This window comes from Macaca nemestrina, chromosome 9 (assembly GCF_043159975.1).
Source record: "Macaca nemestrina isolate mMacNem1 chromosome 9, mMacNem.hap1, whole genome shotgun sequence".
NCBI classification, from domain to species: Eukaryota; Metazoa; Chordata; class Mammalia; order Primates; family Cercopithecidae; genus Macaca; species Macaca nemestrina.
In genome coordinates, this window is record NC_092133.1 from 69,928,215 (window position 1) to 69,944,424 (window position 16,210).

The window sequence follows — 16,210 nt, forward strand, 5'->3', positions numbered from 1 at the left end:
TTCCACTGGGGAAAAAATGGCAATTATAATTATATAAACAGAGTTATCCAAACAAATTTATTTGAATTGTTTGAAAGACAGAACAGGAATAAACAGTAGCTTTTCATAAAAACTTCAGAATATGCAGAGTTATTTAAAAAAAAACCTAACACAGGTACTTGTGAAAACTAGGATTAAGGGAAAGCATCTATGTTAACACTTAACAGCAAATCAAATGACAGTTTATGATTATTACCTCTATACTAAAATAACCTCTGTCCACATAATCGCCAAGAAAAAGGTATCGTGTATTAGCAGGTGATCCTCCTACTTCAAAAAGTTTCATCAGATCAAAAAATTGGCCATGGATGTCACCACACACTGAAACAAGAAGATTATTAGACAACGGAAAAAAATCTCTAAAATAACAAATTTTAGTTAAGTTAAAACGTATTTTACAAAAGACATAGTATAAATGCTATCAAGAAATGTCTGAGAAGGAAGTAGTCTGTGAAGAGTCATGATTAGGATGATGTGTAACCAAGTGTTCATGTGCTCAAGATCTAGAAAAAGATGTAACAGAAATAATGAAATTTGTGGTCAGTGACAAACTGTCATCTACATTTATAAAGATTGTCTCTAGGACTCCAAGGATGTGTTTTAAGTTTCAAGATGACAAAATTACAATGGTGGCAGTTAAAATATCCATTCTAACTCAATACTTTCTGTTGCTCTCTAAATGGTCACTTTTGGTATCTGATATGATATCAAGGTATTTGACCCTAACAATTGAAAGCAAAGTTAAGTATTGAATCAAACTGAAGTATGGTCAATACAATTGATGAAACCTTAACGAAAGCATAATAGACTAACTTCTACACTCAGATTATTTAGAATCATGTCTATTCACTGAAAACAGGCAATCTTTTTTAAGTATGGAAAATAATTTGGAAATTCAAGATAATGTCCAAGTAATATTGATTTAGCATACAGTATCATTGAAAACAGTAAGTTTTAAATCCAGGCAACTAAACAACGACATAATAAAAATAATACCCAAAACATGAATAAGCTTACCTGTGATTGGAGCTTCTACTTCTATCATGGTTTTCTCTCTCCGAAGGATGGCAGCACCTTCGTTGATAATTCTAAGCGCAATTTCTTCATCTACTCGACCTTCTTTTACCAAGTGATTCTTCAGAACATCAACCCTGGGTATCCCATCCAGATCAAATACTTCTTCAGATGTCAAGCGATGTGTTGGGGGGAAAGGGACAGCTGCACATTTTTTTAATTAATAAAAAATAAGTCACCAAAAATATATTAACTTAAAAACTAATAATTGGATCTAGATAAGAATAAAAATTGTAAAGCAGAGATTTTTCTTTCTTCTTCATTTATTGGGTAGAAGTGTTTTTCTAAATAGTAAGCAAATTATACCACTTTTAAAGCTATTTATATTAACATGTTCTTTGTAGAGAATTATTAGAGAACTGAGTCGTCTCACAAAATTAAGTTCTTTCAGGATAACCAAAGCTTTTTTGTTTAAGCCAAAACATTTTTAGGCAGAACTCTCAAAATATTGTATTACAGTATTAGATATTCTTTACCTTAAATGAAGTACAAAAAATACAATTTAATGCTGGGAGTAGTGGAGCATGTCTGTAATCACAACTACTTGGGAGGCTGGGGCAGGAGGATCTCTTGAGGCCAGAAATTGGAGACCAGCTGGGGCAACACATCGAGACACCATCTCAAAAAAACCCCACAACACTTTAATACCAAATAAGCCTAAATAGAAAGAAATTCCAAATACAAGGTGATTTACCTTATCCCTTTCTAACAAGAACATAAAAACAATGTTTTCTGACCAACTTGACTATACACTTCTAGAGATATAGACCAAACACCAGATGTTTACTTCTGAAATGTAAATTAATTTAGTAGGCTTAAAATAATAAACCATAATTTCAAAATATTGATTTTTCTCCTACCTTAATGTTTCACAAAACACTTTCATTGAAAATCTTTATGCATAAATTTGAAACCAGTGCATTCCTTATCATTGGAGTCACTTTTTGAGTCATCTAACACACATTCTGAAAGCAAATCATCTTCATTTCCATCAAAACTGTTTGAGATACAGCACTTTTTGCACATGTGTAAAATGTTATCACTGCAAATTTATCCCTGTAATTTTTTTTTTTTTTGAGACGGAGTCTTGCTCTGTCGCCGAGACTGGAGTGCAGTGGCTGGATCTCGGCTCACTGCAAGCTCCGCCTCCCGGGTTTACGCCATTCTCCTGCCTCAGCCTCCCGAGTAGCTGGGACTACAGGCACCCGCCACCTCGCCCGGCTATTTTTTTGTATTTTTTACTAGAGACGGGGTTTCACCGGGTTAGCCAGGATGGTCTCGATCTCCTGACCTCGTGATCCGCCCGTCTCGGCCTCCCAAAGTGCTGGGATTACAGGCTTGAGCCACCGCGCCCGGCCAGCAATTTTTTTTTTTTGAGATGGAGTCTTGTTCTGTTGCCCAGGCTGGAATGCAGTGGCGCGAACTTGGCTCACTGCAACCTTCGCCTCCTGGGTTCAAGGGATTCTCCTGCCTCAGCCTCCCGAGTAGCTGAGATTACAGGCATCCGCCATTATGCAAAGCTAATTTTTGTATTTTTAGTAGAGACTGGGTTTCACCATGTTGGTCTGGCTGGTGTCAAACTCCTGATCTCAGGTGATCTGCCCGCCTTGGCTTCCCAAAGTTCTGGGATTACAGGCATGAGCCACTGCACCTGGCCTATCCCTACAAATTTAACCAAAAGTTCCCATTTCATCATAGTTAAGTAGTTGGTTTTTTCACTCTGCAGTACATATTTATGATTTCCATAAGAAATCACCAACTGTACTGTTTATAAGTGATACTTGTTGAGTGGAATGGAAAACATGAATGTTTATTTCAATGGCATCTAAGCACAATTTTGAGGTCATATACCTAGGAAAAATTACTATATAGTAAGTTTTTCTTATTCCTTTTTTACTGAATCCAACAAGTAAATCTTTATGCATTCAAAATCAGCTTGGACTGAAGCAGTTTCAGGCTCTTTACTGAATAGTACTTTGCTTTGCAAAATAAAGAAAGTGAGAGAGAAATGTACATTAGGAGTGTAATAAATATAGACTGAAATGTAAGGCAGCTCCCTCTTTTCTGAAAAAAAAAATTTTTTTTAAGTAGGCCGGGTGCAGTGGCTCACGCCTGAAATCCCAGACTTTGGGAGGCCAAGGCCAGTGGATCATTTGAAGTCAGGAGTTCAAGACCAGCCTGGCCAACATGGTGAAACCCTATCTCTACTAAAAACACAAAAATTAGCTGGGTGTGGGGGCGCATGCCTGTAGTCCCAGCTACTCGGGAGGGTGAGGCAAGAGAATCACTTAAACCTGGGGAGGCGGAGGTTGCAGTGAGCCCAGACTATGCCACTGCACTCCAGCCTGGGCAACAGAGTGAGACCCTGTCTCTATCTCTATCTGATATATATATATCAGATATATATATATATATATCAGATATATATACATATATATCTGAGCATATGGTATACAGTATTTTCCTGATGCTTTAGGGTCATGATTGTGATTATCAATTATCACAGAGAAGCCTGTAAATGTACAGGACCAACTGCTCCTTTACATTTCAACTTAAAGTAACCAAAAAAAAAAAAAAAAAAAAAAAAACTGGGTTAGATTCATATCAATTACCTAAGAAAGAATATAACCACATTCTCATATCAGGAGAAAACATTAAGGAAGAACTCAATCCTTTACAAATGAGATAAGAACTAAGGCAGAGGGATGCCAACCATTTCTGAAAGACTGAAATCACTAATCTTTTTTTTTATTACTATTTGATATATAGTAAAATAAAACTGGACTTTATTTTCCCTTCACAAGAAACATGTATTATCATTACTTCTTACTCATCTAGAGTAAGGCATTAAAATATATTTTACCCCCAAATATAGCATGTCAAGATTCTAATAAAATAAAAGCCTCAAAGTACGTTTTTACCAACCAAAGATTAAACAAACCATTATATATGCTATAACCAAATTTGCCCTCATGGTAGAGTAATTGTTTAAAAATATAAACATTTTTAATGAACTGATTACTAAATAAATCAAGTGTTACTTTTGGGACATTATAAAAATGAGAAGGTTAAATATTTCTTACTAATAAACACAAATTTCTGAGATCAAGATAGAATCACAGTTTTTCATCAGGTCAGAGAAATTTTTTTTTTTTTTTTTTTTTTAGCACTCTACTTGGGAAAAGAAACACTATTTAAGATGCTGTGTTCTGGCCGGGTGCGGTGGCTCACGCCTGTAATCCTCGTACTTTGGAAGGCCAAGGCAGGCAGATCACAAGGTCAAGGTTTTGAGACCACCCTGGCCACCATGGTAAAACCTCGTCTCTACTAAAAATACAAAAATTAGCTGGGTGTGGTGGTGCACACCTGTAGTCCTAGCCACTTGGGAGGCTGAGGCAGGAGAATCACTTGAACCCAGGAGGCAGGCATTGCAGTGAGCCAAGATTGTGCCACTGCACTCCAGCCTGGAGACAGATCGAGACTCAGTCTCAAAAAAAAAAAAAAAGGAAAAGAAAAAAAAGCTGTGTTCTACATGATGAATATTTCCTATTTATTTATTTATTTTGAGACAGAGTCTCACTCTTGTCGCCCAGGCTGGAATGCAGTGGCGAGATTTCAGCTCACTACAACCTCTACCTCCTGGGTTCAAGCGATTCTCCTGCCTCAGCCTCCCAAGTAGCTCAGATTACAGGCGCCCGCTACCACGCCCAGCTAATCTTCATATTTATAGTAGAGACAGGGTTTCACCGTGTTGCCCAGGCTGGTCTCAAACTCCTAACCTCAGGTGATCCGCCTGCCTCGGCCTCCCAAAGTGTTGGGATTACGGGCATCAGCCACTGCACCTGGCCTAGATGATATATACTTCCTAACAATCAACAACATAATTCCACTAATTGCTCAATTCAGTTCAAAACATAGAACTTCCCAAAAATCCACCTATGAGACCACTCCCTACTTCCCCCTTAGCCAGACACAAGTGGTACTGCATGTTTTCAAGCACACTGTGAATGCTCTACTTCAAGTCACACTGAAGAATTATAATGTATTCACCTGAAAAAGAAAGTATAAACTGACTCCATGCCACAGTTAGTTATCTAAAGACCTGTATTTCCTATTTATTTTTCAACTCAAGGCACTTCTACATTACATTTCAAAACCAGCTAGGACAGTTTTTAAAAATGTGTACAGGTTGACTGGTAGAAAAACGTCACCTACTCATGAGTAAAGGTAGATGAAAGCTATAGGGAATCAATGTTAACATAACACAGAAAATAAAAATTGGCAGTTTCAAATGAGTATGTTTTGGCTGGGCGCAGAGGCTCGTGCCTGTAATCCCAGCACTTTGGGAGGCTGAGGCGGGTGGATCACTTGAGGTCAGGAATTCAAAACCAGCCTGGCCAACATGGTGAAACCCCATCTCCACTAAAAACACAAAAAATTAGCCAGGCGTGGTGGCCGCACGCCTGTCGTCCCAGCTACTCAGGAGGCTGAGACAGGAGAATCGCTTGAATTGGGGAGGTGGAGGTTGCAGTGGGCTGAGATCGTGCCAGTGCATTCCAGCCTGGGCGACAGAGCAAGACTCCGTCTAAAAATAAAAAATAAAAATAAAATAAATTTTAATTTATCAGCAAATAAGAGAAAAAAGGCATGTATAGTATTGTTTCGCAAGTGGAGAAAGGAGCTTCAGCAGGAGACCTGACGGGGCAAAAGATAACTGTCGAAATAGAATTTGGCCTAAAACAAGTTGCTCAATAGAGAGTCAAAATTTTTTTTCATCAAAAATTAATTCTCTGGCCAGGTGGGGTGGTTCATGCCTGCAGTCCCAGCACTTTGGGAGGCCAAGGCAGGTAGATCACTTGTGGTCAGGAGTTCAAGACCAGCCTGGCCAACATGGTGAAACCCCATCGCTACTGAAAATACAAAAATTAGCCAGGCATGGTGTCACACCTGTAGTCCCAGATACTTGGGAGGCTGAGGCAGAAGAATCGCTTGAAGCTGGAGGGGGCGGAGGTTGTAGTGAGCCGAGATCGTGCCATGAACTCCAGCTGGGGCGATAGAGACTCTATCTCAAAAAAAAAAAACAAAAAAACAATTAATTCTCAACTACCACTTTGTTTTGCAACTCCTAAAGCATTTTAAAGCACTTCCATATAGTTTCCAGGCTTTTTAAAGGTTTTTCTTTTTTATTTCTAATTCATCTTCAGCCAAGTATTTCTGCTTTTCCAGAGTTTATTTTCCCCCCTCCATATATACTTTTTTCTCCTAATTTTCAGACTATGTTTCCTCACTTTTCTATATTTGTGATAGGGAAAAAACAGAAAATAAATGTATATACATGCAATACAAATAGTCAACAACTGAAATGGCTAATAATAGAGGATGTGTTGGAACAATCTAAAGAGCTACAAAATCGGCCAGGCATGGTGGCTCACGCCTGTAATCCCAGCACTTTGGGAGGTTGAGGCAGGTGAATCACCTGAGGTCAGGAGGTCGAGACCAGCCTGACTAACGTGGAGAAACCCTGTCTCTACTAAAAACCCAAAAATTAGCTGGGCATAGGGGCGTGCGCCTGTAACCCCAGCTACTCAGGAGGCTGAGGCAGGAGAATCACTTGAACCTGGAGGGGCGGAGGTTGCAGTGAGCCGAGATCATGCCACTGCACTCCAGCCTGGGTGACAACAGCAAAACTGCGTCTCAAAAAAAAAACAAAAACAAAAACAAACAAGAGCTACAAAATCCCCTCAAAACCTAAAAATCTTGATTTGGTAACATTCATTTTGACCAAACTGTTCTGTTGAAAATCTTCCTTTTATCCAAATTTTGACATGAAGGGCATATCTATATAGTAACCAATAATATTTGCAAGGTATTTTCACTCACATTTAATGTATAGTGGCTAAAAAAATAGGACTGAAAAACATTTTAATTTAGGAAGTTGGAAAAATAAACCAAGAACACAGACTGATCAGGAATTGGGAAAGAGGGGATGATGGTACAGACATCTTCTTAATGTTTCTACCACTGGGCAAAGAAACCTGAGAATTAACTGATCCTGTTCCCCAATTCTAAGCAAGGGCTGCCCTCTTAGCCCTATGAGGCCTCTAACTTCAACGGGGGTACAGCCTGTGCCAAGTGAATAACTTGACTCCAAAGTATCATTCAGATGCCTAAGGTCAGTTAATCCCATGGTGCTTCCCATCACTGCTATCCTTGGCAACTATCCAAAATACAGTCTCTACATCTATACTTCTAAATTTTTGTCTGTATTTCTTTCCCTCATACCATTTCCTTCTTGCTGTTCTCCCTCCATCCTTTTCACTGGGGCCTTCAGAATTCCTATTATAAGATTTTGTTTTAATCTATCCCACAATCCCTACACACAATCTTTTTTTTTTTTTTTTTTTTTTTTTTGCGGAGTCTCGCATTGTCGCCTGGGCTAGAATGCAGAGGCACGATCTCAGCTCACTGCAACCTCCACCTCCCAGGTTCAAGCAATTCTCCTGCCTCAGCCTCCCAAATAGCTGAGACTACAGGTGCACACCACCACACCCAGCTAATTTTGTGTGTGTGTGTGTGTGTGTGTGTGTGTATATATATATATATTAGATGGAGTCTAGCTTTGTTGCCCAGACTGGAGTGCAATGGCGCAATCTGGGCTCACTGCAACCTCTGCCTCGCAGGTTCAAGCGATTCTCCTGAGCAGCTGGGATTACAGGCATGCACCACCATGACTGACTAATTTTTGTATTTTCAGTAGAGACGGGGTTTCACCATGTTGGCCAGGCTGGACTCGCACCCCTGACCTCATGATCCCCCTGTCTCAGCCTTCCAAAGTGCTGGGATTACAGGTGTGAGCCACCGTGCCCAGCCAATTTTTTGTATTTTTAGTAGAGATGGGGTTTCATTATGTTGGCCCCACTGGATTTTTTTTTCGTTTTTTTGTTTTTTGAGACGGAGTTTTGCTCTTGTTGCCCACGCTGGAGTGCGATGGCGCAATCTCGGCTCACTGCAACCACCGCCTCCCAGGTTCAAGCGATTCTCCTGTCTCAGCCTCCCAAATAGTTGGGATTACAGGCATGCACCACCACGCCCAGCTAATTCTGTATTTTTAGTAGAGCTGGGGTTTCCCCATGTTGGTCAGGCTGGTCTTGAACTCCTGACCTCAGGTGATCCACCCACCTCAGCCTCGCAAAGTGCTGGGATTACAGGCGTGAGCCACCGCGCCCGGCCTCTCTGTTCTTTAGCTCTACACAGAATATTTGTAGTGTCTTGTCTCTCTAGTTTAATTAAATCTTGGGTCTCCTGAAGGATACTTCTCAAATTCTTTTTTCAAAGTGGATGGTGCTCATTTTTCCACATTCCACTAATCCCAGCGGAGACTTCAGCATTCTCTTAGCTCTCCATTAGCACTTCCAACATCATTGCTCCACTAGGGAAAAAAAGATGCCTCCTCCTTTGAGATTCATGCCTCTGGCTAGTTTACCCTTATCCTGGCTATCTATTAAACTAGCGATTATAGGCTGGGCTCCTGGCTCCGCAGCTCACATCTGTAATCCCAGCACTTTAGGAGGCTGAGGCTGGTGGATCACCTGAGATCAGGAGTTTCAGACCAGCCTAGCCAACATGGTGAAATCCGTCTGTACTAAAAATACAAAAATTAGCCAGGCATGGTGGTGGGCACCTATAATCCTAACTACTGGGGGGGTGCTGAGGCACGAGAATTGCTTGAACCTGGGAGGTGGAGGTTGCAGTAAGCCAGGATTGCACCACTGTACTACAGCCTGGGCGAGAGTGAGACAGTGAGACTTTCTCTCAAAAAAAAAAAAAAAAAAAAAAAAAAAAACTAGTCATCAAAAGCTCAAGTTTCTGGCCCACAAGTCTTATCCATTCTAAGTTCCACCATCGTCAAGGTCTATGTGATAACCTATCTAAAACTTAAGAACTGGCCAGGCGCAGTGGCTCATGCCTGCAATCCCAGTACTCTGGGAGGCCGAGGCGGGTGAATCGCTTGAGGTCAGGAGTTTGAGAATAATAGCCTGGTCATCATGGCGAAATCCCTCTCTACTAAAAATACAAAAATTAGCAGGGCGTGGTGGTAGATGCCTGTAATTCCAGCTACTTGGGAGGCTGAGGGAGGAGAGTTGCTTGAACCTGGGAGGCAGAGGTTGCAGTGAGCCGAGATCACGCCACTGCACTCCAGCTGGGGCAACAGAATGAGACTCCATCTCACAAAAAAAAAAACCAAAAAAAAAAAAAAAAAAAAAAAAAAACCAAACAGGAGAAACACAGGTATTAAGAAATGTTTACAGAATTAATGATTATAGTTTCCAAAATACTTGTTTAACGACACTAATTTATGTAGCAATGACAATATATTTATAGTGTTTTATTCATAGTTGACCAAGTACTTTCACATACATAATTCCACATGATTCCGAGGCACATCCTGTGAGTTTGGTCAGGCACATTTTTGTTTTTTGTTTTTTTTCCGACACAGTCTTGCTCTGTTGCCCCAGCTGGAATGCAATGGTGAGATCTCAGCTCATGGCAACCTCCACCTCCCAGGTTCAAGCAATTCTCCCTACCTCAGCCTCCCGAGTAGCTAGGATTACAGGCATCCATCACACCGGGCTAATTAGTATATTTTTAATAGAGACGGGGTTTCACCATATTGGCCAGGCTGGTCTTGAACATATGACCTCAAGTGATCTGCCTGCCTCTACCTCCCAGTGCTGGGGTTAGGGTCAGGCAAGTTTTATCTCCATTTCACAAACGATAGATAACAGGTTCAGAGACATTAAGTTGTTTCTCAAGGGGTTTCACTAGTAAGAAGTAGAGCCATAGTTGAAACTGAAGTCTTCAGAATGCTGCTCCTGTATCATCTGTCTTTATACCAACATAATGACAATTTTCTTTTGACAAAAGGAGACATGAAAAGGCTGATCATGGCTGGGCATGGTGGCTCACACCTGTAACCCCAGCACTTTGGGAGGCCAAGGCAGGACAATCACTGGAGCCCAGGAAATCGAGACCAATCTGGGCAACATAGTGAGACTCCTGTCTCCATAAAAAATAAACAAAATTAGCCAGGCATGGTGACGTGTGCCTGTAGTCCCAGCTACTTAGGAGGCTGAGTTGGGGGATCGCTTGAGCCCAGAAGTTTGAACCTGCAGTGAGCTATGATCATGCCACTGCACTCCAGCCTGGGTGACAGAGCAAGATCCTGTCTTGAGGTAAAAAAAAAAAAAAAAAAAAAAAAAAAAAAAAAAAGCCTCATCATGAAGAATGATATAACCATTTGCTTGCCAGGAGTAGAAGTATGGTTTGGGCACATGCTTTAAGGAAAGATTCAATAAATCCAACAGCATTGTCTTCAAAATTTCAAGGTAGCCATTGGGTCTCTTTTAGTTCGTGGTGGTTCTTTAAATATATCTTTCCCTCAAAATTGGCTCCCGTTCCTGGCTTACCCCTGTTAAGGTATCACCATTCTCTATCACTCACACTTAATGTCATTGTTCTCTTTCTGAACTCTAAGTCCTATTGATTCTTCAAATTCAATTTTCTTAAATTTCCATTGTTGCAATATTAGTTCAAGTTCTTATCATTTACTAGAAAAATATTTTCTTCCTCTTTGACCGAACAAAGTAGTAAATTAACCTACTCAAAAACTTGGGGTAGTTTCTTAATGACTAAAGAAAAAAGAAAAAGAAAACCTTGAATCTTATTTTCAAGATTCTTCTCAATTTAACCATTCTCAGTCTTTTAAAATATCATTCCAATCTTTGCATCTAACTACAATTGCCCAATTTAATCTAGCCCTAAAGCAAAATTATTCTGATTATTGTTTCCTAAAAAACTGTTGCTCACCTATTTCACTTCCATACTCAATCACTCATCCAATATACTCACCTTCTACTATTAGTAGGAATTTGTGTCATATCTAGTTTTTCATGCCTTGGTCATCCCCCACTTGGACTACTCCATTAATCTCCTAACTAGACAACCTTCTCCCCTACCAATAATTTGTTGCACACAACATGACCAGAATTAGCCATCAAAAAACAGAATACTAGGTCACTATTCTACTTTAAACCTTCAATAATAATAATAATAATAATGGTGATGGCTACGACTGGTTGAGTACTTACCATGTGCCAGGCCAGGCACTGTGGTACCTACTTTACGTGCACAGTCTCTATTAATTCTCCAACAACCCTATAATAAGATTTTATTAGTTCTACTTTACAGATAAGAAAATTAAGGCTTGGGGATGTTAAGTATCTTGTCCATGGCAAAAAGGTTATTAAGTGGTAGAGCTAGGATTCAAACCCAGGCAGTCTGACTCCAGAGCTTGTGTTTTTAATTATCCAGGTACTATATACTGCTATATTGCTTAATAGCTTAAGTTTCAGCTCCTCAATTTGTAATACAAAAGATCCTTTCTAACTTCATTCCTGTCACTCCTTGCCAAGCACTTTACATACTTCTGCCATACATTTCATACTTTTTTCAAATTCCATGCCTTTCTGCTTGTTTTCCCTACTCTGGCCCCACTTTCTATCTGGCGAAATTCTACTCATCCTTCAAGGACTACCTAGAAACATTATCCTCTCAGTGACGCTTTCCCTCAAAGAAAGATAGCCAGTCCCTTCTTTACAGCTCCAGTAGCGCTTTGTACCAAATTCATTATATTATTTATTTATAATAGTATGTTCCCCACTAGAATGCCAGCACTACAAGAAAATCTATCTTACTTAATATTCTATTCACTTCTGTATCATCAATGCCTAGCACAATGCCTGGTACAAAGCTGGTACTCAATAATCATTGCACAAATAAATGGTCCCAATCCTCTATTTTAATTCTAACCATCCATCAAGGCCACTTTGCTTCTATACAAGCCATTCCTAGACCATTCCAGTCCAAAGTCATCACTACACCTCCTTTGAACTCAGACAACTTGCTGGCTCAGCAACTTACCTGGCAATTATTAACTATACCTGTCCTTATGACATATATTGATAATTTTTCAAGAATATTTATTCATGAATCAAGACTGTATTTTATATTTTATACTTTTGTTGTTCTCCTACAGTTTTGTGATACAGCAGACATTTAATAAATATTTGCTATTTCACAACTGTCATGTTCCAAAATAAATTTTACATACCATACACAGATGATGCCCAATTAGCTTCAGCTTATTTCATCTCTGGGTATAAAAAACATTTTTTATGGTGAAATGAAGTCATATGATTGGCATACTTTAATAAATCAAGGTTCTTTTTACCAAACTTTTCCTTACAACTCTTGCCAATTCATTCAATAGGTCTGGAACCTGAAGCTTTTGCCTCACTACTGAGCAGCTGTATATCCAACTTGGCATTTTCCTTTTAAGGTAACTTGTTACCATAGTGTTCCCTTTCCCTTTCCCTCTCACTCCATCCCCTCACAGTCTCTTTTTCTCTCTCTTTCTGTTCCTTTGCTTTCACTAGGACACATGGTACTGAAGATTTATTTTATTTATTTTTATTTATTTATTTGAGACAGAATATCGCTCTGTCACCCAGGCAGGGGTGCAGTGGCACCATCTTGGCTCACTGCAGCCTCCACTTCTCGGGTTCAAGTGATTCTCCTGCCTCAGCCTCCCGAGTAGCTAGGATTACAGGTGCTTGCCACCACGCCCTGCCGCTAACTGTTGTTTGTTCGGTTGGTGTGTTTTTTTTGTTTTTTTGTTTTTTTTGAGACGGAGTCTCGCTCTGTCACCCAGGCTGGAGTGCAGTGGCCGGATCTCAGCTCACTGCAAGCTCCGCCTCCCGGGTTCACGCCATTCTCCTGCCTCAGCCTCCGGAGTAGCTGGGACTACAGGCGCCCGCCACCTCGCCCAGCTAGTTTTTTTTTTTTTTTGTATTTTTTAGTAGAGACGGGGTTTCACCGGGTTAGCCAGGATGGTCTCGATCTCCTGACCTCGTGATCCGCCCGTCTCAGCCTCCCAAAGTGCTGGGATTACAGGCGTGAGCCACCGTGCCCGGCTTTTTTTTTTTTTTGAGACAGAGTCTCGTGCTGTCACCCAGGCTGGAGTGCAGTGGTATGATCTTGGTTCACTGTAACCTCTGCCTCCCAGTTCAAGCGATTCTCCTGCCTCAGCCTCCTGAGTAGCTAGGGCTACAGGCATGTGCCACCACACCTGGCTAATTTTTGTATTTTTAGTAGAGGCGGGGTTTCACCATGTTGGTCAGGCTGGTCTCGAACTCCTGACCTCAGGTTATACGCCTGCCTTCGCCTCCCAAAGTGCTGGAATTACAGGCATGAGCCACTGTGTCCGGCCAAATTTTTGTATTTTCAGTAGAGATGGGGTTTCACCATGTTGGCCAGGCTAGTCTCAAACTCCTGACCTCAAGGGATCCTCCTGCCTCGGCCTCCCAAAGTGCTGGGATTACAGGCATGAACCACTGCGTCTGGCCTAAAGATTTATTTTAGTATGGTTAACAGTAATGGGAGTGGAAAGTAAAAAAAAAAAAAATTTCCAGGAGTTATCTTTTTACATAGGTAAGTCCACAAAACAGACTTTGTAAACAAAAATTAAAATTCAAGCTGCTTTAAAATATAATGAAATAGAACTAGCAAGAAACACTGAAGTAGCTATGTCACGCCAAGGCTATATGGATTATCTGAAAATAAGTTATCTGGCTGGGTGTGGTGGCTCACGCCTATAATCCCAACATTTTCGGAGGCCAGGGTGGGCGGCTCACGTGAGGTCAGGAGTTTGAGACCAGCCTGACCAACATGGAGAAACCCCGTCTCCACTAAAAATACAAAATTTGCCATGTGTGGTGGTGCATGCCTCTAATCCCAGCTACTCAGGAGGTTGAGACAGAAGAATTGTTTGAAGCCAGGAGGTGGAGGTTGCAGTGAGCCAAGATCATGTCATTGCACTTCAGCCTGGGCAAGAAGAGCGAAACTCCGTCTCAAAAAATAAATAAACAAACAAACAAACAAATAATAAGTAATCCTCCTAAAGCAAAAGTACTAGAAAACACTTCAGTCAAATGACTTCAGATTTATAAGCAGGGCAACTGGCAACAGCATGTAAATGAATTCTAAGGTTGCCAATCAGAAATATTTTAGCTTAAAAAAAATTAAAACACATAAATTCAGCATTTAGGTTCAATCTGAAAGTCTCATAATTTGAGGTTAATATAACCCAGCAAATAATGTTAAGAAAATGACTCACGTTATAGGTGCTAAAATGAACATATACCCAATATTGACAATGCTCTCTAAGTAAAAAGGTGAATTTTTCTATTAATACTAACAGTCTTGATACTCTCAAGAGACAATCCAGTTTTACAAATCTAGAATCTGGTATACAAAGCAAAAAGTACATTTTTTAAGTATCTGGGGAAAAAAGGAGGTATCTGCGCAATCCAGGTCAAGTAAACTTTGTGGGGAGGAGAGAAAGCAATATTTATCAATTCAGGGTTTTGTGCTTTAATTACCTATACCAGCTTTGCTGATGTGGTAAGAAAGCACACATGCAGATACGGTTAGATATTTTTCCTAATTTTTTTCCATTTTCTTATTTCCTACATAGCTAAAGAATGCTTAATAGAACATAATTAAAAGGGTATATACCATCTCACTTAATAAGGTGGGTTAGATCAACTTTCAAACAGAGGAAGAATTTGACTTGAGCCAGCAGTTGGAGTAGGCTCAGACTGAATTTAATCAACCAAAAACCTAATCACCCATAATCAATGACATGGAATTACCACTAATAATTTTAGTGACAAGCTAATCACATTTACATATGAATCACCTACAGTATTCCAAGCTCCCAAATTTCACAAAAAGTGAATTTCAGGTATCTGATCTTAAACACAGAAAGACCTATACACCCTTAAAAACCTACATGACCATAAAATGTAGGCCTTATGACTAGAAACATAGAATATAAAATTTTGACACTAAGAAGTTCCAGGGAGGCAAGCCAGGCGCGGTGGCTCACGCCTGTAATCCCAACACTTTGGGAGGCCAAGATGGGAGGATCATGAGGTCAAGAGTTTGAGACTAGCCTGGCCAACACGGTGAAACCCCGCCTCTGCTGAAAAATACAAAAAATTAGCCGGGCATAGTGGCGCACACCTGTAATCCCAGCTACTTGGGAGGCTGAGGCAGGAGAATCGCTTGAACCCAGGAGGCGGAGGTTGCAATGAGGGAGATTGAGCCATTGCACTCCACTTGGGCAACAAGAGCGAAACTCTGTCTCAAAAAAATAAAAGAAGTTCCAGGGAGAAAAAGACTACTTGCATTTAATGCCAACAGATGGTCTCCATAATATTACTACTAAGAAAATGTATGGATACAAAACTACCACCACATTGTGGACTTAAAAGAAATTTGGATTTTAACAAGTTAAACTTAAGCTGAACTCACACAAGTCATCATTTATCTCAGGCAACCAGTATTCTGTAACATCAGGTATCACATTATAGAATAATTACTGAATAAAAGACAAGAAGAATCCTGAAAATGAAATTTAAAAGTGGATTTCTGGATCTGTAAGAAAGGTGAATTTCCCAGTAAATGCAGGAGACTCCATGAGCAGTGCAAAGTAGTCTGTTACACACCATCTTTAAACACATAATCCATACAGCATTCCAACTGGTTAACAAATTCCATAAAAAAATGAAAGTAGTCTCTATGAAGAGGGCTCAATGAAGCACAAGAAATATGATAACCATGAGCTTTATTTAACTATAATTTTCTATATTAACAAGCTCCTTTCCTATTTATCTAAATCAAATGGCTTTTATTCCACACCAATAATCTGCAAATATGACTGCCTTGGACTCACAACTCACCCCTAAGGAATCTGCCTTATGTTTGGAATCTTATTTTCACTGCATTAAAGCAGTACAGAAAAAAACATTACCACATATATGACAAGGAATAAGAAGATTCACAAGCATAAGGATAGCATAAACTCATTGTTCAGGAATGTGATTGGTTACCCCATCTAACAGTCTGGTGAAAAGTGCCCAGGGAAATGAACACACAACACAGAAATACAGTCAGAAAATGACTGTAGCCAATA

The 16,210-nt window shown here is 40.1% G+C and overlaps 1 protein-coding gene across 8 annotated transcripts in view; it reads right to left on the reverse strand.

The window, feature by feature from the left end:
• Positions 1-16,210, reverse strand: part of LOC105466019 (protein phosphatase 3 catalytic subunit beta) — a 61,019-nt gene that overhangs the window by 42,592 nt on the left and 2,217 nt on the right. For all 8 annotated transcript variants that reach the window (XM_011714798.3, XM_011714801.3, XM_011714797.3 and 5 more), the window contains exons 2-3: positions 1,057-1,257; positions 236-360 (exon numbers count right to left, since the gene is read on the reverse strand). In XM_011714798.3, the coding sequence (XP_011713100.1) occupies positions 236-360; positions 1,057-1,257 (326 nt within the window). The remainder of the gene's footprint in view (positions 1-235; positions 361-1,056; positions 1,258-16,210) is intronic.